The sequence below is a fragment of the Coregonus lavaretus genome, assembly GCF_964263955.1.
Source record: "Coregonus lavaretus genome assembly, chromosome: 1".
NCBI classification, from domain to species: domain Eukaryota; kingdom Metazoa; phylum Chordata; class Actinopteri; order Salmoniformes; family Salmonidae; genus Coregonus; species Coregonus lavaretus.
The window spans coordinates 65,722,271-65,748,005 of NC_139988.1; the positions used below are offsets into that span (position 1 = coordinate 65,722,271).

Below are 25,735 nucleotides of genomic sequence, written 5' to 3' on the forward strand. Positions count from 1 at the left end.
TGACCTGAAGTGTCCAGAGGGCTGCTTTGGATATCTTATAAACCACGCTCGGGTCGTTACACCAATTCGGGGCCTTTTGTGTAACTTGGTCCCCAAAAAAGTTTGATTTCACTTAATTTTTACATTCTGTCATGAAGAGCAAATGTTCAACTTCATAAAAAAATATATTTAAAAAATCTCATGAGGTTAAATAAAAGAATTACAATAGTAGTAAGTGCCTATTGAGTGCCAAATAAAGTAACAGGGTTGACCCTAACAGGGTTGACGATTTGTTCTTAAATAAGCCATAAATCCCCATGTGACAGGGGGAATGGAAGCTTGTTGTGTGCAACAGGGATTGGCAAATGAATGCAAGCTTCACAAAAAAATAGAAATTGTTAAAACATTTACTCACTCACTCACGTCATTTAGCCGACGCTCTTCTAGCCAGTCTATCTATGGGTAACAGGGTTGCTGTGTTATGCTCGACCCGCACAGTTATGCTCGACCCGCTCAACTTGGAGAAATGTGGGGATTAAGTGGGTTAAAATCTTCCTAGAAGTGACACCGGCATGTCAAAATGCTGAATTTTGGCACTTTAGCAAGCCTTTAGTCATATAAAATATCAGATTAATTGAATTCTCCATGTGGTCTATATTAAAGGGCACTTCATTTAATATAACAGGCAAATTCAATATTGGTGCACAATTTCTACTTAACCCCCTAAAGTCGATTGACGCACCCGTGCGTCAATCTAAGTAACATAATAAAAAATCCCCATCAAAATGTTATTTTTTTTTGCATTGGATGTGTCTCAATCCACCGCATCCGCCGATGTCGCACTTCCACAACTACGGTGAAAGGTGGCAGAGCTAGAGCGGTGTTTGTCAGACCATGAGACATCCCGAAAATCGGTCTTCTCACGAAAACGTCTGTAGCGTCTGAACGGTTTGGCCTAGAAACTATTATGGAAAGGGGAGACTCTCACAAACACGATGGTGCTCTCCGTTTTGCTCTACGACCCCTACAAGTGTTAGGGGACTCGTCTGAAGGTTACCGGTACCGGTTTTAAGAAATGAATGGAAGTATGACGGTCGTTTTGTGCCTACCTAAAAAAAGGGGTTAAATATGTGTAAAAGATATATATATATATATTCCCTGACCTTTCTTATATCGACTATATGGACAAATACTTCAAAACATTGTTTCTTATGTTGTTGTTTTTTTACGTTTAAAATAATAATAATACAAATGTATATATTCCTAAAGGGGTCCTACAATTCTAAATCAAATAGTAAATGATCCATAGTATGACCATCTTAAAACAATTCCATATGTCAGCTTAGAACCCCCCGCTCACATATCATGCACATAACTGGTGTGTGTGTGTGTGTGTGTGTGTGTGTGTGCGAACTTATGCCGTCATTGCTTTTGTCTATAAATGTGTGTGTGTTTAACCCCAGTACCACGAGGCCCTGCAGCTGTGTCTGGACCAGAGCCTGACCATCACTGAAGACCTGGCTGAGAGTATGACTGTGACCAAGGAGTCCAAAGACCTCTCAGAGGAGGCCCGCAAGGAGCTGCTGGAGAGAATAGCTGACTGCTGCATGCGCCAGGGCAATTATCACCTAGCCACCAAGAAATACACACAGGCTGGCAACAAGCTAAAGGTGAAGAGCCTGGGGTCTGGGGTGCATCTCAGTAGTCTGAAGTGGCATCCTCACCTCATCTCCTCTATTTCCTCCTCTTGTTTTTCTTCATCTCCTCTATCCTTCATCTGCTATGATCTGAGGAATCTGATTTAAACAACTGAGATGCACCCCACTTATACACATACTATTAAACAATACTCCTTAAGACACCATTATCATGGTAGCTTGTAGTTATATGGATTTATGTTATCCAAGAAACGTGCGATCCTTCATTTTCTTCATTGTATTTTCTGCTTTACCTTTGTCTTTAGGCAGGTGGATGTTAGTTACAAGCATTAAATACAATGTTATACTATAATTGTCGCTTAAGTTTGGTCCATGTCTATTGATACAGTACTTAAACTCTCTTGTTGCAGCTATTCTAAAAAGTGACTCCAAACATACCTCCCTTCTGTTCCTCAGGCCATGCGGGCGCTCCTGAAGTCAGGGGACACAGAGAAGATAGTGTTCTTCGCTGGCGTGTCACGTCAGAAGGAGATCTACATCATGGCCGCCAACTACTTGCAGTCTCTGGACTGGCGGAAAGATCCGGAAATCATGAAGAACATTATTAGCTTCTACACCAAAGGCAGGGCTCTGGACCTGCTAGCTGGCTTCTATGAAGCCTGTGCCCAGGTAGGGAACTACTTCATAATATTTAAAGTTCTTGAAAAGGTCCTGCATGTTTATTAGTTTTAACTTCTGTCTGGTAATATATTATGTATTGGGCATATATTACAATTACAGTACATTTCAAGTACAGTTATTCCGACATTTGTAAAAATATGCATGGATATTCAGGTAATGCTAACAGATTCATAACTTTGTCTCATAAACCTAATCTCTAATGTACTTCAATATTGAGGGTGAATGTGTGAATCTGTTTACCTCTGTTAGGTGGAGATAGATGATTACCAGAACTATGAGAAGGCGCTGGGTGCTCTGACGGAGGCCTATAAGTGCCTGTCTAAAGCTAAGGGCCGAAGCCCAGACGAACACGAGGCTCGCATGGCCGAGCTGCAGCACAAGATCACCCTGGTCAAGAGGTTCGTCCAGGCACGCAGGTAAGAATACTGCACTCTCTCTCTTTGTCCGTCTATTTCTCTCTTTCTGTCTCTCGCTCTCTCTCTCTCTGTCTTTCTGTTTCACTTTCTTTTAGTCATATATTGAGTGGCAGTCACAACTACAAGGCTCTTTCATGTAAATGCCATGATCCTCTGATTTAGGTTTGTCTTGATACAAGTAGAGTAGTTACGGAGAGGATATTTTGCGGATCTCACTGAAGGAGATTTGATGTGTAATGTGTGATCCTGTCTGTCCATCCCCCGTCCCTGTAGGTTGTATGAGGAGGACCCAGGTGAGGCGGTGCGTCTGTGCGAGGCCCTGCTAGAGGAGCCAGACCTGGACCCTGCTATCAGGATAGGAGATGCATACGGCTTCCTGGTGGAGCACCACTGTCAGCAGGGCAGCTTCCAGGTGGTGAGTGTCTAGTGATACTAGTGTACACCGTCATCACCATAAACATCAACATTTTCAGCCTCATTTTCATCATTATCATCTTGATCTTGCTTGTGGTCAATACCATTATCGTCACTGTCATCATGAATCCATGTAGCTGGATACAATATTTATAGACCTATACATACAGCAGTGAGCATCCTAATTCTCAGTCCATAACCTTGGCTCGGCAGGCCTACCGCAAGCTGGAGGAGCTGCAGAAGCTGCTGCCCTCACTGAACATCAGCTACTATGTGAGCCAGGGCAGCCTGGAGGCCCTGCAGAGGGCAGTGGGTTTACCCCTGGGCCGGGGGCAGCTCTCAGGAAAGGGAGACCGCCGCGACAGTGGGGGAGAGGAAGACGAGGTGGAGGAGGACGAAGCCCTGGTGTCCCACCAAGGGGACTGAAGACTGGGACACAACCCTGGTCTTGTGGGGCTAGAGGGTGTGCAGGGTTTTGTTGTAGCCCAACGCTGTCTCACCTGATTCAGCTAATCACGGTCTTGATGAGCAGTTGATTAGTTGAATCAGAGTGCTAGGCTGGGACAAATGCCTGCACATACTGCAGCCCTGCAAGAACAGGAATAAAGAACGCCTCACTAAAGCCACAGAGACTTTTACATTCGGACTAGAGAGACAAGGTGGCCTGATTCTATGGCCATTTCATACAGGGTTAATAACCTAACACGTTGCACCCTCCAAGAGGATGGATAGTATGCTCAGTGCAGATTATAATGTTACACCTGATGGATCACTCAGACTAATCACTAATTATACTTTTTATGAGTATAGTTATGGTAGATGAAATTCTAAATATATTTACCATACAAATAGTTGTATTTCAAATATTTTTAACACTAATAAGCCTCTACTTCCATTTGACAGAAAGGAAAAATACATTGCTATACCTCGCACAACTATACAATTTGAAGTTCCTGATAATTTGTTTTGCTGATGCCAATTTGCTTTTTGCCTTATGCAGAATGTCATCTTTCAATGCAAAATAATGCCTCCTTTGGATCTGAAAGTTGTGTGCATCTTGGACCTAAACCGTCCTGAAATTGAAACACACCATATTTTCTTTACCTGAAATGCATTTTGTACTTGTGGTCAGTTTGTACATTACAACTGAATGTGGTTTGTGTTGTGTGTTTTGTACATTTATGTGAGTTTCATTGAAATCCTTGAGATATTTTGTAAAGTAATCTGTATAGTATTTTACACATTTTAAATAAAATGTTTATACCTTTCTTGGGTGATGCCAACAAACCCACACACACACACACATCAGAAACACACAGATGGTCACTGATAGTGTTGTTTTATTTTGTCTACAAAAAAAATATTTTCACAAAATCTTGACATCTCATTCATTTATTGGCAGGTAGAGATATATTGCCATCTGCCTTTCACAATGCCCCTTGTCACTCGAAATAAATGGCAAAAACCATGCCAACAGCGAAAATGTGTCTGTTCTCAAAGTTGAGAGTCAGAAAGTTGTCCTTTTCATCATCCCACAGGGTACGGCTTGCAATCTTCACTGTCTGGCCTTTCTTATCGCCGACGACCACCCTGACCACGTATCTGTAGCGGTCGAACACTTGCTCTTTGCAGAATGCCAGGATATCTGCAGCCACTTTATCAGCCACATCTCGACAGTTGTTGTGGTCGTAGGCAAGCTCACCGAATGCTTGGTTCATCAACTCCTGGCCTTTCTTCTGAATTAAATGGGGAAGAAACTTCTGCTTTGGTCCCAATCTGTAGGTGTTGGCTAGTTTCCCTTTGAACCCTGATTTCCAAACGGAAGACCCTCGTTTCACAGGGTGGGGGGAGTCGTCATGCATATCAACGTCCATGGTTGAGCCTCGGAGCCTGTCAGTATGGCTATCTTTGCGAATCCCTTTCATAATGCTACCCCGACGCTCAGCCATTTCTGGAAAACTTTTTGAAGTTAAAAACAAGTGTATCTTCAAGGACAGATAAACAATTCAGGTGGAGCAGCGAGTTGTGAAATTTTGAACCAGCTGTTCCAACTGTCATCGCACAACACGAGGGCGGTGTTGTGAGACCCTGCTCGAGCTCTGAGAGTTTCTCAAAGGTGGTGAGCTTTGAACTATTTCAGACAAAACATTTTTTCCCCAAAACATTAACAAATACATACAATGCGTTACATTTGATAAATGTAGCTCCTATTCGTCGAAAAACATTTTTTTTAATGTAGTCTATTTAGGTCAGGGGCCAGTTTAGGGTCCATAGCAACAACCAATGTTGTAGATACAAGACACCTCCTAGCTCTGGAACTTAGAATAATTAATTTGTTTGGCATTAGAAACATGGACTCATGGGACCACCGTCCGTCTTTAAATGAACTACAGGACAAAATTCGTTGTTTGACAGATGAAAATGTAAGTAATCTACTTTGACAATCCTTTTAAACTGGCCTATTTTGGTCAAACTTTAAACATGAACCTTCCAGGTTACCTTGTAGTTGCATCAAGCTTTAATATCTTCAGTAGGCCTATGGTTTGTATATCTGAAAAATGTATAAAACAAATTCTTCATTGTTTAAAAAAAATATATATATATACCAACCAATGTAGGTCCAGCTCCGTGACAAAAATGAAAGCCTCTTTACCAAACTGGGCTACCTTGAGAGCAGGTTGGGCTATCTTGCAGGCTCCAAGACTGACCTATCTTCCAAACTGGTCTCAAGTGAAGAGGAAAAACTGAAGGTAGGATACATGAGACTACATTGTGTTTGGACATCTATCAATCACTTATGTATGATGTAGACCTCTTGTCTTTTTGTTAACTGGAATATTTATCCTTTTATATCCCTTTATCCCTCAGATATCCAAGGAGCTTGTCGAGGTACATATACAGACCAACAAAGTGAGGGAGCAGTATGAAAAGGACATTTTTGACCTGAAAATAAAGGTGATGCTCAAATTAATATGTAGTACATAGTCATTACAGACCTCTGGACCCTACTTTACCCACCTGGGCCCTACATAGGCATTACTCACCTTTAATAGAAATGATCCCATCCCTGATGCACAGATAGTACTCTAGTATCTCACCCTTCCCTCCTCAGATCCTATCCCAGGAAGGGGTGGTGGTGGAGATGGAGATGGAGAGGGACAGGCTCTCCATGGAGCTCCAGTCTGTCACCACCCGCCTACAGGTGGCAGAGAGGACAGGAAGTGACCTCACAGAGGAATACGTGACCCTGAAGAGGAACTACCTGGCTCTGACCGAGGCCCACGAAAGGGAGGTGGTCCAGAATGACGAGCTGAGCGCTGAGCTGCTTGGGCTGGCCCAGGCTCGTGATGCCCTCTTCAGGCAGGCTGAGGAACAGCAGCAGCGTGTTAGGGCCTCTACAGAGGGTTGTGTCAATGGACAGACTGCTCAGGAGCTGGACAGGGTGCGGGCGCTGGTCAGCCGTATGTCTCACAATAGAATAATGGTGAGAGGGAGATTTGGTTAATTGCCACAATGACAATTACCACTCACTTTTCACATTTCTTTATTCTGTCATTTGACAGAAATCTGTCAAAATACATTTCCTGTAAGGCACAAAAAAATTATATAATACCTTCTGGTCTCCTACCAATGTGGCTATATAACTTCATCATTGCTCAAATTTGTTCTTCTCTTATCACAGCCAGAGGACCTGGCTATGTTGGACCAAGAACGTAAATCTATGGAGAAGAGTGTGAGTATATATCTGAATACAACAAGTCATGTATGAATGTCAGTAATACTTTGAACCTAATAGCTATGGAACTCAGTGCAAGTGAGGCATTATGTAAGAGAAAACTGAATAGTGCCTAACATTTTCACATCTGATCAGTGATCAGTTTATCATAAATAGTCAACAGAGCCATAATATACAGTGGGGGAAAAAAAGTATTTAGTCAGCCACCAATTGTGCAAGTTCTCCCACTTAAAAAGATGAGAGAGGCCTGTAATTTTCATCATAGGTACACGTCAACTATGACAGACAAATTGAGGGGAAAAAAATCCAGAAAATCACATTGTAGGATTTTTAATGAATTTATTTGCAAATTATGGTGGAAAATATGTATTTGGTCAATAACAAAAGTTTCTCAATATTTTGTTATATACCCTTTGTTGGCAATGACACAGGTCAAACGTTTTCTGTAAGTCTTCACAAGGTTTTCACACACTGTTGCTGGTATTTTGGCCCATTCCTCCATGCAGATCTCCTCTAGAGCAGTGATGTTTTGGGGCTGTCGCTGGGCAAAACGGACTTTCAACTCCCTCCAAAGATTTTCTATGGGGTTGAGATCTGGAGACTGGCTAGGCCACTCCAGGACCTTGAAATACTTCTTACGAAGCCACTCCTTCGTTGCCCGGGCGGTGTGTTTGGGATCATTGTCATGCTGAAAGACCCAGCCACGTTTCATCTTCAATGCCCTTGCTGATGGAAGGAGGTTTTCACTCAAAATCTCACGATACATGGCCCCATTCATTCTTTCCTTTACACGGATCAGCCGTCCTGGTCCCTTTGCAGAAAAACAGCCCCAAAGCATGATGTTTCCACCCCCATGCTTCACAGTAGGTATGGTGTTCTTTGGATGCAACTCAGCATTCTTTGTCCTCCAAACACGACGAGTTGAGTTTTTAACAAAAAGTTATATTTTGGTTTCATCTGACCATATGACATTCTCCCAATCCTCTTCTGGATCATCCAAATGCACTCTAGCAAACTTCAGACGGGCCTGGACATGTACTGGCTTAAGCAGGGGGACACGTCTGGCACTGCAGGATTTGAGTCCCTGGCGGCGTAGTGTGTTACTGATAGTAGGCTTTGTTACTTTGGTCCCAGCTCTCTGCAGGTCATTCACTAGGTCCCCGTGTGGTTCTGGGATTTTTGCTCACCGTTCTTGTGATCATTTTGACCCCACGGGGTGAGATCTTGCGTGGAGCCCCAGATCGAGGGAGATTATCAGTGGTCTTGTATGTCTTCCATTTCCTAATAATTGCTCCCACAGTTGATTTCTTCAAACCAAGCTGCTTACCTATTGCAGATTCAGTCTTCCCAGCCTGGTGCAGGTCTACAATTTTGTTTCTGGTGTCCTTTGACAGCTCTTTGGTCTTGGCCATAGTGGAGTTTGGAGTGTGACTGTTTGAGGTTGTGGACAGGTGTCTTTTATACTGATAACAAGTTCAAACAGGTGCCATTAATACAGGTAACGAGTGGAGGACAGAGGAGCCTCTTAAAGAAGAAGTTACAGGTCTGTGAGAGCCAGAAATCTTGCTTGTTTGTAGGTGACCAAATGCTTATTTTCCACCATAATTTGCAAATAAATTCATAAAAAATCCTACAATGTGATTGTCTGGATTTTTTTTTCTCAATTTGTCTGTCATAGTTGACGTGTACCTATGATGAAAATTACAGGCCTCTCTCATCTTTTTATGTGGGAGAACTTGCACAATTGGTGGCTGACTAAATACTTTTTTCCCCCACTGTATAAAGAGTACGGCCAGGTTTAAAAACGGCTGCCATATTAGCTCCTTTATTCTCTAAATGTTGACGTAACAATACGAAAGCGCCTATGACAATTCCCTATGAAATGACCAGCTGTAAACAAGCAAAACAGCAGCAAATTTATCAGACATTTTTATTGATTAGCATTCGGAATAATGTGTATCCAAGTCTGTACTGTGTTGTGGTGTCAACAAATCTGGCTTCACTAGACATCTTCATAGGTTTAGAAAACTATCAAAACTAAACAGCACAACACGGAAGTGTGAATTATCACTTAGCAACAGCTATGGAGGAGAAAGTGGCACTCCCGGAACGTTCAGACAGAAACCGCATTGGCCCAACTCTCTCTCTCTCTCTCTCTCTCTCTCTCTCTCTCTCTCTCTCTCTCTCTCTCTCTCTCTCTCTCTCTCTCTCTCTCTCTCTCTTATTTATATATATATATATATACATACAGTGGGGAGAACAAGTATTTGATACACTGCCGATTTTGCAGGTTTTCCTACTTACAAAGCATGTAGAAGTCTGTAATTTTTATCATAGGTACACTTCAACTGTGAGAGACGGAATCTAAAACAAAAATCCAGAAAATCACATTGTATGATTTTTAAGTAATTAATTTGCATTTTATTGCATGACATAAGTATTTGATAAATCAGAAAAGCAGAGCTTAATATTTGGTACAGAAACCTTTGTTTGCAATTACAGAGATCATACGTTTCCTGTAGGTCTTGACCAGGTTTGCACACACTGCAGCAGGGATTTTGGCCCACTCCTCCATACAGACCTTCTCCAGATCCTTCAGGTTTCGGGGCTGTCGCTGGGCAATACGGACTTTCAGCTCCCTCCAAAGATTTTCTATTGGGTTCAGGTCTGGAGACTGGCTAGGCCACTCCAGGACCTTGAGATGCTTCTTACGGAGCCACTCCTTAGTTGCCCTGGCTGTGTGTTTCGGGTCGTTGTCATGCTGGAAGACCCAGCCACGACCCATCTTCAATGCTCTTACTGAGGGAAGGAGGTTGTTGGCCAAGATCTCGCGATACATGGCCCCATCCATCCTCCCCTCAATACGGTGCAGTCGTCCTTTCCCCTTTGCAGAAAAGCATCCCCAAAGAATGATGTTTCAACCTCCATGCTTCACGGTTGGGATGGTGTTCTTGGGGTTGTACTCATCCTTCTTCTTCCTCCAAACACGGCGAGTGGAGTTTAGACCAAAAAGCTCTATTTTTGTCTCATCAGACCACATGACCTTCTCCCATTCCTCCTCTGGATCATCCAGATGGTCATTGGCAAACTTCAGACGGGCCTGGACATGCGCTGGCTTGAGCAGGGGGACCTTGCGCGCGCTGCAGGATTTTAATCCATGACGGCGTAGTGTGTTACTAATGGTTTTCTTTGAGACTGTGGTCCCAGCTCTCTTCAGGTCATTGACCAGGTCCTGTCATGTAGTTCTGGGCTGATCCCTCACCTTCCTCATGATCATTGATGCCCCACGAGGTGAGATCTTGCATGGAGCCCCAGACCGAGGGTGATTGACCGTCATCTTGAACTTCTTCCATTTTCTAATAATTGCGCCAACAGCTGTTGCCTTCTCACCAAGCTGCTTGCCTATTGTCCTGTAGGCCATCCCAGCCTTGTGCAGGTCCACAATTGTATCCCTGACGACCTTACATAGCTCTCTGGTCTTGGCCATTGTGGAGAGGTTGGAGTCTGTTTGATTGAGTGTGTGGACAGGTGTCTTTTATACAGGTAACGAGTTCAAACAGGTGCAGTTAATACAGGTAATGAGTGGAGAACAGGAGGGCTTAAAGAAAAACTAACAGGTCTGTGAGAGCCAGAATTCTTACTGGTTGGTAGGTGATCAAATACTTATGTCATGCAATAAAATGCAAATTAATTACTTAAAAATCATACAATGTGATTTTCTGGATTTTTGTTTTAGATTCCGTCTCTCACAGTTGAAGTGTACCTATGATAAAAATGACAGACCTCTACATGCTTTGTAAGTAGGACAACCTGCAAAATCGGCAGTGTATCAAATACTTGTTCTCTCCACTGTGTGTATATATATATATATATATATATATATATATATATATATATATATATATATATATATATATATATGACTCTGATAGTCAGTCAATATTCACATCCCTTTTCTCAATGTTTGACATAGCTGCTTGGGAACCAGGATGTGATCAAAGACATGCTGGAGCAGATGAAGAAGAGCTATGAAGAGCAGCAGCACAGACTGGAGGAGAAAGTGTGAGTAGAGAGACACACTAGTCTAGTATGAAACATTTATGCACTCACTAACTGTAAGTCACTCTGGATAAGAGCGTCTGCTAAATGACTAAAATGTAAAATGTAGTCTCACATGTCTTTACATCAAAACCCTGGACCCGCAATAGCCTCTCTGGCTGCTATAAACAGTAGTGATTGAGGAAACAAGGCATCTTGTCATTATCCTTCACTTTCAGTCATCAACTGGTCTAACTTGTCTCAGGCTGTTCACGTTAGCCACTGTAGCCTGTGTCTGCTTTGTGATCTTCTCTTTGATTTGGTTTCTGTTTTACTGTGGTCCACGCTACAATTTTGGGATTCTTTTTTGTGATGTGGTCTTGTCTGGTATGTGGTCTCTGACATGTTTTTACTTCTCCTGTGATGGGTCTTCAGGGTGGCGATGGGCAAGGAGCAACAAGAGACCAAGAGAGCCATCCGCAATACCCAGCAGAAACTAGCCGAACAGAGTGCGGTAAGAAAGAGAGCTTCACCGGTGTCCGGTCTACCAAATTATCGTTTTATACCATAATCGTCTTCAATCAATCAATCTGAATCTGCAACTTGATGGTCTGTAAAAATGTGAGTTGATTTGGTGTGTGTGTGTGTTCCTATTCAGGCCATGTTGAGCTCTCAGTGCCAGCTGAAGGAGGTGGAGGAAGAGAACTCTAAGCTACAGATGCAGGTGAAGGAACTGAATGAGGAGTACCGTGCCAGACTGGTGCGCTACCTACAGGACCTAGCTGTGAGTACACACTAAGACAGATGCATGCACACACGTAAACGACACATACATTATGCACAGTCAAACAGATGCAGGGATTGGCAGCCTAGACATATACAGACAGAAAGACCCCCATTTTCCTACCCCACGTCCTTCCTAACCCACTACCACTAGCCCCCAACCTCCATCACACCACAGTCATCAAAGTGAACCCACACCACCCATGCTGTGGAATCTATTTTGGTCTGTGCCTCTTGTCTCCAGGAGTATGTGGATGGTCTGGTGGAGGGGAAGGGGGTGAAGGGCCCCCCAGAGAGGGTGAAGATGAGGGGCTTTGTGGACAGCATGCTCCAAGAGGTGCGCTCCTCCTACAGGGCCAGAGAGGAGCAGCTAGCCTCTGCCGCACGCTCCTACAAGAAGAGACTGCAGAGGCTCACTAAGATCCACCAAGCCCTGCTTATCGCATACAGGTTAGCCCCTCTCATGCCCTCCATGTTGTATTTCTGTGATTTACTCATTAATGTGGATAGCACATGGATGGTCCTGTCATCCTTGGTTAGGTTTGTGTGTGTGATTAGGAAACTTGACCCCCAACCCATCTCTCCGTAGTCTTTCTTTATTGGCCGAGGCTGGGTGACCGGATCTAACCACCCTGTTCTACTCCCGTCCCGCCCCCAGAACGCCTCTTCCCCAGAGCTAAACAACCCCATCACGCATGTGTTTCTTTACGCACACATTTCTAAACAGCTGAAATAAAAACCCTGCTGCGATTTGAACGACCGTTCCCCCGCCCAAAAAATATAAATTTTTGTGTGTGTAGCTACAACCTTCTCTGTCTGTTTGATTTATTTGATTTGATTTATTAGGATCTCCATTAGCGGACGCCAATAGCGACAGCTAGTCTTACTGGGGTCTGACACATAACGAAAAAGACATTACAGACAAAATACTTTACAATTTACATACATTTTAACATGTAGTGTGTGTGTGTGCATCTATCAGTTACACATACGTCAGTACAGTACAAGCTGATAGGTCTGCTGTTAGAATCAGTAAAGGCCGCTTTACAACTCTTGGGTAGCAGAATGACTTTGGCTTCCCTCCAGGCCTGAGGACAAAGACTTTCCTCTAGGCTCAGATTAAAGATATGACAGATAGGACTGGCTATAGAGTCAGCTACCATCCTCAGTAGCTTTCCATCTAAGTTGTCAATGCCAGGAGGTTTGTCATTATTGATCAATAACAATAATTTTTCCACCTCTCCCACACTAACTTTACAAAATTCAAACATACAATGCTTTTCTTTCATTATTTGTTTTTTTATGAATAAGTAAGATGGCTCACTGTTTGTTGTTGGCATTTCCTGCCTAAGCTTGCCCACTTTGCCAATGAAGTAATCATTAAAATAATTGGCTACATCAAATGGTTTTGTGATGAATAAGCCATCTGATTCGATGAAAGATGGAGTTGAATTTGACTTTCTGCCATTAATTTCATTTAAAGTACTCCAGCATTTTTTCCCCATCATTCTTTAAATTGTTGATCTTGGCTTCATAATACATTTTCTTCTTCTTTTTGTTGAGTTTAGTCACATCATCTCTCAATTTGCAGTAAGTCAGCCAGTCAGATGTGCAGCCAGACTTATTAGCCACTCCTTTTGCCCCATCTCTCTCAACCATACAGTTTTTCAAATTCTCATCAATCCATGGATCCTTAACAGTTCTAACAGTCAGTTTCTTAACAGCAGTGATGTAAAGTACTTATGTAAAAATACTTGAAAGTACTACTTAAGTCGTTTTCTGGAGTATCTGTACTCTACTTTACTATTTATATTTTTGACAACTTTATACTTTTACTTCACTACATTCCTAAAGAAAATTATGTACTTTTTACTCCATACATTTTCCCTGACACCCAAAAGTACTTGTTACATTTTGAATGCTTAGCAGGACAGGAAAATTGTCTAATTCACACACTTATCAAGAGAACATCCCTGGTCATCCCTACTGCCTCTGATCTGGCGGACTCACTAAACACATGCTTCATTTGTAATTATGTCTGAGGTTAGAGTGTGCCCCTGGCTAGACGTAAATTTAAAAAACAAGAAAATGGTGCCGTCTGGTTTGCTTAATATAAGGAATTTGAAATGATTTATACTTTTACTTTTACTTTCGATACTTAAGTATATTTTAGCAATTACATTTACTTTTGATACTTAAGTATATTTAAAACCAAATTCTTTTAGACTTTTACTCAAGTAGGATTTTACTGGGTGACTTTCACTTTTACTTGAGTCATTTTCTATTAAGGTATCTTTACTTTTACTCAAGTAGGACAATTTGGTACTTTTTCCACCACTGCTTAACAGGTGCATGTTTCAAATCAAATCAAATCAAATTTTATTGGTCACATGCGCCGAATACAACAGGTGCAGACATTACAGTGAAATGCTTACTTACAGCCCTTAACCAACAGTGCATTTATTTTAAACAAAAAAGTAAAAATAAAACAACAACAACAAAAAAAGTGTTGAGAAAAAAAAAGAGCAGAAGTAAAATAAAGTGACAGTAGGGAGGCTATATATACAGGGGGGTACCGTTGCAGAGTCAATGTGCGGGGGCACCGGCTAGTTGAGGTAGTTGAGGTAATATGTACATGTGGGTAGAGTTAAGAGTTATCAATAATTGGAAGAAGCAATTTCATAAATTCATCAAGTGCAACGTCTGGATGCTCCTTATTAATCACATCAGACCAACAAATATTTTTAACATCCTCCACTTAAGAGTCACAGCAAAATAATTTGTATGATCTCTTATTCACTATTTTAGGCCAAGCTTTTGAAACTTTGGCTTTCCTGGATATAGCCACTATATTGTGATCCATGCATCCAATGGGTACGGATACAGCTTTAGAACAAAGTACTACAGTATTAGTAAAAATGTGATCAATACATTTTTATGATCTTGTTCCTGTAGTGTACATTATGTAAACACCCTGGTAAATTGATTAATAAACTGAACCAGATTACAGGCACTGGTTACAGTGAGAAGCTTCCTCTTGAGCGGACAGCTTGATGAAAACCAGTCAATATTCAGGTCCCCAAGAAAGTAGACATCTCTGTTTACATCACATACACTATCAAGCATTTCACACATTTTATTTAGATACTAACTGTTAGCACTTGGTGACCTATAGCAACACCCCAATAGAAAAGGCTTTAGATGTGCCAGTTGAACCTGCAACCACAACACTTCAATAACACTTGACATAAGATCTTCTCTAAGCATTACAGGGATATGGCTCTGAATATATACAGCAACACCTCCCCCGTAAGCATTCCTGTCTCTTCTATAGATGTTATATCCTTGTATTGCTACTGCTGTATCATCAAATTAATTATCTAAGTGAGTGGCTAATATATTAATGTTATCTGATGTTAGTAAGTTATTGATTTCATTAACCTTATCTCTAAGGCTACATATATTCATATGGTCTATTTTCAGCCCTTTCATGGGTAGCTTATCAGAGATGGACAAATATGGAAAAGAGCAAACGAAGCAAGAGAAAAATATAAATTCAGCAGTCCATGAATAAGTTGGTGTGTGTGTGTGTGTGAGCCGATAGGCTCTCATCCATCCCTTCCAGGCTTTTGGGATGGAGGGTGGACAGTGAGCCTGTCATAGCGGATGTAAGCAATGTCACCATGCGCTCTGGCAGCTTTCATGGCCGGGATAAGTTATTTCCTCTTCTGGCACACAGCTTCAGGATAGTCCTTGTTGAGGAAGATGTACGTTCCTCTCAAGTTCTTGGCTCTTTCCAGAACAGCTACCTTGTCCTTTAACCTCAGGAACTTGACTACTATTGGCCTGGGCCTGTCACCTGGGCCGGTGGTGGGTTTTCCAGTCCTGTGGGTGCGCTCCACGTCAATCTTCCTATGGTCCATCTTCAGTTTCTCCAAGATCCGTCCATCTTCAGTTTCTCCGAGATAATTTCCCTCACTTTGTCCTCAGACTCTGTTCAGGTCTCATGTGGAGATTCTGTAATTTTGTCCACAACCATGTTGTTCCGCCTTGATTGTCCCTCGAGATAATCAGATTTCTCCGTCATTGTTATCATGAATTCACATACAGAACGGATGGCCTCTCTCAATGACTTACAGATTGCTGTCATCTTGCCGTTCTCCTGTTTAAACTCATCGAGCTGACCCTGGGAGAACTGCAAACTGTTCTTCAGGTCCTGGACCTCTGGTCAGGTCGTCCGTTCTTTTATTAGTTGACTCCACCAGTATTTTGACACAACATTTGAAGCTGTTGTCTTGTTGTTGTAACAACTGCTTGTAACTCTTGTTTGTTTAAAAGATCCTTCACCTGTGATAGAGAGACACCACTGTCCTCAATGGTACTCCCGCCGGCTTTGGTCTTTGTCATGGTAGCAACGTAGGTTACGCTGTTATTCCTCGCCGTTCCAGACAGGGCAGGTCGCAGGGAAGATTGGAAACAACAACAACAAATAGCAGGGATGTAGACAGCCACAAGCCCGGGACAATCTGCGGTCCCAACCACAATGGCTAACCGCGTCGTGGACTGCGTTCAAGCCCTCAAGAAAACCCAGCTAGCTTGATAGGCAGCTAGCTAGCAGCTAGACTAGCTGCTATGCCAAGCAGCTCCTCAGACCCGGCCTTGGTCGGCAGGATCACTGGACAGCTAGATAGTAGCGGTCCCAGCAACTGATGGCAACTGCGTCGCGGGATGCAAACTCAAAAGGTAGCTAGCTAGTAACCAAACCTTTTCAATAGACTTTCAAAACTTTCCAAAACAACAAACCGAGCTCTCCCTCGTTCCGCGTTCAACAGAATGCTTGTGGTCAGAGTGCATGGGTAAAATTGTGAGACAACACATCCACCAGTGACAATAATAAAGCATCATCTTAACTAAGAATATTGCAGTAGCACAAACATAAGCTGGATGCAGACATCATTTTTTGCAATATCCTTATCCTAAATGTGAAACCAAACACATTTAGCCTACATGACAACATCATGTGTAACATGTAGCCTAGCTCTGTCTACACATTGCATTGGGGCAAAATAACTGTTCTTTCGCTTCTCAATGATCATGCAACACCAAACAATTTGATATACAGCACATCATTGCAATTCGCTAGAGTAGCCTGTTCCACCTCTTGGCAGCCGAACTAGCTAAACAACCGTACCTTCTGCGCATGTGCTATCGGGAAGAGGCGTCCAGAGAATCCGGTCAGATAGCCACTCTGTTCTCTATTGCCTTGTCTTTCCCCTGACTTTATATCTCCTCTATCACTTTTTCACACTATCACTCTTCATAAACTGGTCCCACGTCCGCAATCTAGAAACTCATAGCCACCAAATGACTATGGCTTCACAATACCAAACACCTTAAGACAGCACTCTTTCCTCTGTATGTGTGTCAGGGTGCAGAGGGAACAGGTCCTGTCCCAGCCAGAGAATGGCCTGGACCCCGGCCCCCCTGAGGCCCACTTCAGCCTGGAGCCCAGTGAGCTGAGGGGAGAGACGGACAGGGAGCTCCAGCTCCTACGCCAGGACAAGGCCAGGCTGGAGGGCCAGCTCCGAGAGGCTCAGGAGCAGGTAGTTATACAGACAAGACTGATTTTAGACTGAGTATTCTAGACCGTGTTTATTGTGTTTTGTGTGTGTTATTCAGTGTTTTGTCTGCATTTATTTTTTGTTTAGTCTGTGTTTACTCTTTGTTTTGTCTGTGTTTTGTCACGTTCCTAAATATAGTCTGCATGCTGCATTTTATGGGGGTTTTGTTGCTGTTTTGTTGTTGTTGTTGCTCAGTCAAATTTTGAAATTACTTGATCATTCATTGATTTGTACCTTTTTTTAGGTGGCTGTCGTCACTAGACCTATTCAAACAGTCAACTTTCAGGAGTGAGTAATATCTTTCAAAATGACATAAAATAATAATCAAATGTATGATTGAAGTAGACCATAAATAATGCTCTAATCTTGTACAGTTTTGGAAAATCAGGGCAGATATCTGAAGAGGCCTGGGCCGACATTAGGAAAGAGTTACGGGAGATCACAAACTCTACTCAAGTAATAACATACCCCTCTACTTACACAAATCACAGATATGAGTCCACTGCTTAACCCTCCCATATTAACTTCTCTTTTAAGAATCAAATTGTTATAACTGTATAACAAAATAATCTGTTTCTATGACATGAGTTAAGTTGAAATGGAAACATTCCTGTTGTCCAAACAGGAGGGCCATGAGAGGGAGCGTGCCCAGCTCATCACCAGGGCTACAGTTGCCGAGGAGCAGGTGTTAGAGCTGCAGGAGTATGTTGACAAGCACCTGGGCAGGTAACAACACCACTATTGTCATGTTTTTGGATCTGTCTAGTTACTAAAAGGACATAGCAAACTCATAGAGACATGATGTCTGTATTGTCTATTCCATTTTGATACTCAGATCTCATAAATGTACCTGACATTTTCTCCCATAGCTACTGAGTTCATTAAGTGCACTACTCAACAGAGTGGCAGGGTACTGATATCTGGATTTAAGGATAGATTACTACAGTCTGAGTAAAGGGGGTTTAGATGAGCGTTGTCCCTCTCTACAGGTACAAGCAGGAGATCACGCGGCTACGTAGACTGCTGGGTCTGGAGACGGGGCTTGCCCACAGCGCTGAGGCTCCCAAACCCCGTCAATCCGTCTCTCCATCAGGAATCCATGCTATGAAATATAATCTTCCACCCCCCTAAAAAACAAAACAACACATGAACCCTTGCTTTGGTATCTAACCATATATTTGAAATCTGTTTTGGCTACAATTACATAATAATGGACTCCATGGAAAGGTATTTGTTTCAATATTGCTTTTTATTATCATTTATAAAATAACAGTTCATCACTTCATTGACATGACTGTAATATTGTATTTATCCTTTATACAAGGTTTACAAACAACTGATACTCATTTAGGTCAGAGCTTTAAATTGTTTTTACTTTACTATCGTATTGTAACATGACACAGTTATCTTGCCATGTAGAAATAAATGTGCTATGGATAAAATTGCCCACACCATACGTTTGTCTAACTAGGCCTAGCAAGAATATTATCAGTAGTTGTGCAGTCCAAGAGTTGCAACTTGGTGGACTGCACTTGCAACTGCATTATTGACCTTGGATCAAAGATAGAAGGAACACATAGAAATAGGAGAAGTGAAAAGACCAGAAAATAAAGTTTTTGTCATTAAACAAAGATGTTTGAAAGGAAAATAAATAGATGTAGTTTGAGGAAAAGAGCACTAGAGAGGGAGCTATGGAGAGGAACTGATAGAATGGAGGAAATTGAGAGAAAGCTGGATATATTTAGAGAGAATGAGAGGAGGGAGAGGGAAGAGAGACAGACAGGAGACTGAGGAGATGAGGGAGAGGCCATAGTTGAAGCAGAGAGAAACCTGATGGTGGTCCTACCTGAGTTACAGAGGAACATCATGATCTCAATGACAACGGTGCAGAGGGAGCTCAGCGGACAGCTGGAGGAGAAGGATTGAGACAGAATTTAAAAGAAATGCAATAGTTTTCAGAAGAGGTCTGCATGACCACTTTGATATTTAGCTTACACATACAGTACCAGTCAAAAGTTTGGACACACCTACTCATTCCAGGGTTTTTCTTTATTTTTACTATTTTCTACATTGTAGAATAATAGTAAAGACATCAATACTATGAAATAACACATATGGAATCATGTAGTAACCAAAATATATGTTATATTTGAGATTCTTCAAATAGCCACCCTTTGCCTTGATGATAGCTTTGCACACTCTTGGCATTCTCTCAACCAGCTTCACCTGGAATGCTTTTCCAACAGTCTTGAAGGAGTTCCCACATATGCTGAGCACTTGTTGGCTGCTTGTCCTTCACTCTGCGGTCCGACTCATCCCAAACCATCTCAATTGGGTTGAGGTCAGGGGATTGTGGAGGCCAGGTCATCTAATGCTGCACTCCATCACTCTCCTTCTTGGTAAAATAGCCCTTACACAGCCTGGAGGTGTGTTGGGTCATTGTCCTGTTGAAAAACAAATGATAGTCCCACTAAGCCCAAACCAGATGGGATGGCATATCACTGCAGAATGCTGGGGTAGCCATGCTGGTTAAGTGTGCCTTGAATTCTAAATGAATCACAGACAGTGTCACCAGCAAAGCACCCCCACACCATAACACCTCCTCCTCCATGCTTTACGGTAGGAAATACACATGCGGAGATCATCCGTTCACCCACACCGCGTCTCACAAAAATCTCAAATTTGGACTCCAGACCCTGGTCATCCCTACTGCCTCTTACTCACTAAACACACATGATTCGTTTGTAAATGATGTCTGAGAGTTGGAGTGTGCCCCTGGCATCCGTAAATGAAAACAACAAGAAAATTGTGCCGTCTGGTTTGCTTAATATAAGGAATTTGAAATGATTTGTTCTTTTACTTTTACTTTTGATACTTAAGCATATTTAAAACCAAATACTTGTAGACTTTTACTCAAGTAGTATTTTACTGGGTGACTTTCACTTTTACTTGAGTCATTTTCTATTAAGGTATCTTTACTTTTACTCAAGTATGACAATTGGGTACTTTTTCCACAACTGGAAATGCATTTATTCATGTCGACATTCGATTTTGACAAGTATATTATATTACAGACACCTTAATGCATACTTTTAAATTATATCAAGTGAACATGAAAAAAATAATATATAAAAACATATTCCTTAAAATATTTGTTTTATAGAGTACTAATGTTACTGTCCCCACTACAACAAAGTAATACTTAAAAACATTTAATTAAAATACTGTAGAATTCCATTCATTCCTATGGAGGACTGCTCCTTCTGGGGAGTGCCAAAATGGCGGCTGGTGGCTTTAAAACCTCTCAATGGCTATTACATAGCATCAGCAATCCAGGGTTTATACACATCATTGCAACATGCAGAGAGTGGAAAGGCGGAGTTTACTGAAGTCACCTGTACTGTAAGTTCCAGTGTAAAGGTGAAAGTCTAGTTAATCAACACCGAAGGAGATCTATCACATGCATGCATCTGCAGATGACCTTTGAAAATGCTGTTTGAATTTGTGTATAAAAGGATTATGTGATATAAGTGCACAGTATGGTTTTCACAAACGATGTAGTGACTTTCTGGATTTGAATCAACAATCTTTAAATTAGGTGGGAGACATAACGAAGACCATTAAAGGTAAAAGTGAATGTCTGTATTTTTCACCTTCAAGAATAGACAAGTTCTTGAGGAAGGTAATTTGATAGATGAATAGAGGAATGCATAAGGAATAAAAAAACAACACACTACAATTCTATGAAAATAAACCAATGCAGGTTTTATTACTTGATTATCATTCCCTGATCAAAGTTTTTATTATGCAGGGAAAATGGCAGAGTCCAGAGATCATGGTAAGTCACCACGTTACAGTCTCAGAATTTGAATGGTTAGGCCTATTTTTGCATGAATTTACCTTGAGAAAGAAGCACTTCACAAACGGTTTGTTTGATTCCAAAGTGTGCACGTTTGTCAATGGTCTGCATGTATTTGTGTCAGAGATAACCCAGAATGTTTCTCTTTCCCCAAACAGATGAGTTTAAACTTACCCCCCAAAACAAAGTGGAGACTTATGTTGACCATGAGGTCACCCTCCCCTGTCACTTGTCCCCTGAGATCAGTGCTGTTGCCATGACAATCCGGTGGTTTAAGAAAACACAGTGTATTTACTTGTATAAGAGGGGCCAGGTGACAGAGGTGAGGGGCTACAAGGGAAGACTGAGTCTGATCACCCAGGAGCTGGAAAGAGGCAACGTGTCTCTGAAGCTGGAACGGTTCAGAATGTCAGATAGAGGAGTGTACATATGTCAGGTCATCCATGGGAAGCAGCTGCGGGAGGTTGCAGTGGGGCTCAATGGTAAGTGATCTACTAAAGTACATCATTATGAACTCCTGGAGCCTCATTTATAAACATTGTATAAGCACAAAATATGCCCCAAAACATGCGTGCGCCAGTTTTCACGCAAAAGGTGGCATTCATAGAAACTCAACTTAACGTGAGAATGATCTTATCCTCCCGCCAACTTTAGACCACGCGTATGCAGTTTCTAGTGGTTGAAGTATTGCATTGCAAGAAGGCAAAAGTAGCCTAGTAGCCTTGTGCAAATGGGGAATATATGATGACTTATTCATAACAAAAAAACAGGTAGCTAAATACCAAGATGCAATCATTGACTGTTAGTGACAGTTGATCTTTTGCATTGAAGTGTAGTTGTCATCTAAAATAAGGAGGCGCGACAACGAGGTTCTATCTTCAGCATGTTTACAAGCCTAGTCTGCGCATGTCATACATACAGTGAGGGGAAAAAAGTATTTGATCCCCTGCTGATTTTGTACGTTTGCCCACTGACAAAGACATGATCAGTCTATAATTTTAATGGTAGGTTTATTTGAACAGTGAGAGACGTAGAATAACAACAAAAAAATCCAGAAAATCGCATGTCAAAAATTTTATAAATTGATTTGCATTTTAATGAGGGAAATAAGTATTTGACCCCTCTGCAAAACATGACTTAGTACTTGGTGGCAAAACCCTTGTTGGCAATCACAGAGGTCAGACGTTTCTTGTAGTTGGCCACTAGGTTTGCACACATCTCAGGAGGGATTTTGTCCCACTCCTCTTTGCAGATCTTCTCCAAGTCATTAAGGTTTCGAGGCTGACGTTTGGCAACTCGAACCTTCAGCTCCCTCCACAGATTTTCTATGGGATTAAGTTCTGGAGACTGGCTAGGCCACTCCAGGACCTTAATGTGCTTCTTCTTGAGCCACTCCTTTGTTGCCTTGGCCGTGTGTTTTGGGTCATTGTCATGCTGGAATACCCATCCACGACCCATTTTCAATGCCCTGGCTGAGGGAAGGAGGTTCTCAACCAAGATTTGACGGTACATGGCCCCGTCTATCGTCCCTTTGATGCGGTGAAGTTGTCCTGTCCCCTTAGCAGAAAAACACCCCCAAAGCATAATGTTTCCACCTCTATGTTTGACGGTAGGGATGGTGTTCTTGGGGTCATAGGCAGCATTCCTCCTCCTCCAAACACGGCGAGTTGAGTTGATGCCAAAGAGCTCGATTTTGGTCTCATCTGACCACAACACTTTCACCCAGTTCTCCTCTGAATCATTCAGATGTTCATTGGCAAACTTCAGACGGGCCTGTATATGTGCTTTCTTGAGCAGGGGGACCTTGTGGGCGATGCAGGATTTCAGTCCTTCACGGCGTACTGTGTTACCAATTGTTTTCTTGGTGACTATGGTCCCAGCTGCCTTGAGATCATTGACAAGATCCTCCCGTGTAGTTCTGGGCTGATTCCTCACCGTTCTCATGATCATTGCAACTCCACGAGGTGAGACTTGCATGGAGCCCCAGGCCGAGGGAGATTGACAGTTATTTTGTGTTTCTTCCATTTGCGAATAATCGCACCAACTGTTGTCACCTTCTCACCAAGCTGCTTGGCAATGGTCTTGTAGCCCATTCCAGCCGTGTGTAGGTCTACAATCTTGTCCCTGACATCCTTGGAGAGCTCTTTGGTCTTGGCCATGGTGGAGAGTTTGGAATCTGATTGATTGATTGCTTCTGTGGACAGGGGTCTTTTATACAGGTAACAAACTGAGATTAGGAGCACTCCCTTTAAGAGTGTGTGCTCCTAATCTCAGCTCGTTACCTGTATAAAAGACACCTGGGAGCCAGAAATCTTTCTGATTGAGAGGGGGTCAAATACTTATTTCCCTCATTAAAATGCAAATCAATTTATAACATTTCTGACATGCGTTTTTCTGGATTTTTTTGTTGTTATTCTGTCTCTCACTGTTCAAATAAACCTACTACAAAAATTATAGACTGATAATTTCTTTGTCAGTGGGCAAACGTACAAAATCAGCAGGGGATCAAATACTTTTTTCCCTCACTGTAGGTACGGATACCCACAAGGGCCATCCTACTACATCTTCCCCTCTCCAATGAACAAGAATTCAACATTCATAACCACTGAAGCATAACTGAAATGCAATTTGGAAACCAGTATTATTCTCTTTAACATGCTACTTCACATCCTGAAACAGTATGAAAGCATTAAATGACACAGTCTGAACTCCTATGCATTAACTTAGGTACAGTCTCTTTTTTCTGGGTATGGTCCCCAACAGTATGTATTCTATTCACGCAACATACTCTTTCAGCCACTCTGGTGGCTTCACATCCCTTTTTGGGCGAGCTTGTGGCTCTGTGAGAATGCTTTTTGGGCAAGCTTGTGGCTCTGTGAGCATTCTCTCTCCTTCCCCCTCTTTGTGTGTTGTCTGTGGCCTCTTCAGCCTGTGTGGCTGGTATATCTGTAAGAGCTCTGAGGTGTGTTTTGTTCCTCCGTACATCCTCTGAGCCTGTGTCCACCACATAGGAGCGTGGGGCATCTGCTTTCCTCAGCACTATTGCTGGTGTCTTTGAGTTTGTAATCCACACACATTGACCTTCTGTCAGCTCTGGCCTCTCCGTAGCACGGTGTCTCCGATGAAAGTCTCCGGTTTGTGTTTGTTTCAGCCGTTTGTCCCTCTCAGCGAAGGCCTTCCTGTTAGGCCATTGGGGTTTAAGCTGAGCCGGCGAGACAGGCAATGGGGAGTGCAGCCTTCTGCCCATCAGGAGCTCGGCAAGCGACGTCCCTCGATGCAGTGGTGTAACTCTGTTAAGATAACAGAGCCCTGTACGGATCCTTGTTCTTTTTAGCAGTCCTTTGACTGTTTTCACAGCTCTTTCTGCCTCACAGTTGCTCTGTGCATGGTAGGGGCTACTGGTCACATGTGTGAAGTCTTATTCTGCGGAAAAGGAGCTCGCGGAGAACTGGGGAGCGTTATCTGTAACCAGGACCTCAGTAATCCATTGATAACACCAGCTGATGTGGTTATGGGTGTCTTTGCTATTTCAATGTATCTTGAATAGTAATCTACCACTAGCAGATAAGTGTCATTTTTCCAATAGAACATATCTGCCCCTACTTTTTGCCATGGCCGTTTTGGCAGCTCCGTTGCCATCATTGGTTCAGGATGACAAGGTTGACATTTTGCACACACCTCACACTGGGCCACCAGTTTGGCAATCTGAGTACTCAGACCAAGCCACCACACCGACTGTTGAGCCCTCAGTCTGCATTTGGCTATCCCTATGTGTCTCTCATTCACTCTGTCTAGCATTTCCAGTTGTCCTTTCATGAGAAGGTCTCCATTATAGTGGAAGTCACATTGGTGCACCCAATAGTGCTTCAGCAGCTGAGGCAGTTCCTCCTGCCTGGGCCATCCCTTTTTGCACTGCTGTACTATCTGTCGGCAGATGGGGTCTCCTGTTGCTCATCTGCAATCTGCTGCAGTTTGGTCTGAGATGCAGGCAGGCTGTCTCTTACTGCATAAATGGACACCTGTACCTCACCCTCTAGACATTGCTCTTCCTCTGTTAATGGACGTTTAATTGAGGCCCTGGAGAGTGCGTCTGCTGTGATCAGTGCCTTCCCTGGCACATACACCATCTTGTAGGTGAACCTCAGCAATCTGAGGCGGAAGCTCAGAACTCTGGGAGGCAAGTCGTCCAGTGCTTTTGTCCCTAACAGAGCCAACAGTGGTTTGTGGTCAGTCTCTGCTGTAAACTGCAGGCCAATAAGGTATTGGCTGAGCCTTTCACATGCCCATGTGATAGCCAACGCCTCCTTCTCCACTTGTGCATACCTTTGCTCCGTGTCGGATAAGCTTTGTGAGATGTATGCTATTGGACGCCACTCCATGTTGTCCTGCATCTGTGTGAGGACCGCCCCTAGCCCAAAGGATGATGCATCTGCTGATACCTTTGTCTTAGTGTGGGGACAGTCCTGGGCCAGCACTCTCTGTGAGGCCAGGTCTCCTTTGATCTTGTCAAATGCCACCTGTTGCATGTGACCCCATTACCAGTCATTCTC

The 25,735-nt window shown here is 42.7% G+C and overlaps 3 protein-coding genes across 3 annotated transcripts in view; 2 read left to right on the forward strand and 1 right to left on the reverse strand.

Annotated features, from left to right (window-relative positions):
- The window catches only part of ift140 (intraflagellar transport 140 homolog (Chlamydomonas)), a 43,583-nt gene extending 39,167 nt beyond the window's left edge, over positions 1-4,416 (forward strand). The window contains exons 26-30 of the mRNA XM_084153399.1: positions 1,443-1,649; positions 2,094-2,306; positions 2,568-2,734; positions 3,008-3,149; positions 3,362-4,416. Of these exons, the coding sequence (XP_084009525.1) occupies positions 1,443-1,649; positions 2,094-2,306; positions 2,568-2,734; positions 3,008-3,149; positions 3,362-3,574 (942 nt within the window). The 3' untranslated portion in view covers positions 3,575-4,416. The remainder of the gene's footprint in view (positions 1-1,442; positions 1,650-2,093; positions 2,307-2,567; positions 2,735-3,007; positions 3,150-3,361) is intronic.
- A 174-nt stretch (positions 4,417-4,590) lies between these two features.
- Positions 4,591-5,097, reverse strand: LOC311110898 (dynein light chain Tctex-type protein 2-like; the record flags this gene model as incomplete). The annotated part of the gene is made up of 1 exon (XM_084153525.1): positions 4,591-5,097. One exon carries the CDS (start codon positions 5,095-5,097, stop codon positions 4,591-4,593), a length of 507 nt encoding a protein of 168 aa, XP_084009651.1.
- A 231-nt stretch (positions 5,098-5,328) lies between these two features.
- Positions 5,329-18,457, forward strand: ccdc78 (coiled-coil domain containing 78; the record flags this gene model as incomplete). Its single annotated transcript, XM_084167245.1, has 15 exons — positions 5,329-5,332; positions 5,423-5,571; positions 5,767-5,898; positions 6,017-6,103; positions 6,261-6,632; positions 6,831-6,881; positions 10,858-10,946; positions 11,358-11,436; positions 11,581-11,706; positions 11,950-12,155; positions 17,134-17,308; positions 17,571-17,614; positions 17,701-17,782; positions 17,952-18,052; positions 18,316-18,457. The coding sequence occupies 15 exons, from the start codon at positions 5,329-5,331 to the stop codon at positions 18,455-18,457; spliced, it is 1,839 nt and encodes a 612-aa protein (XP_084023371.1).
- Between the last annotated feature and the right edge of the window lie 7,278 nt (positions 18,458-25,735).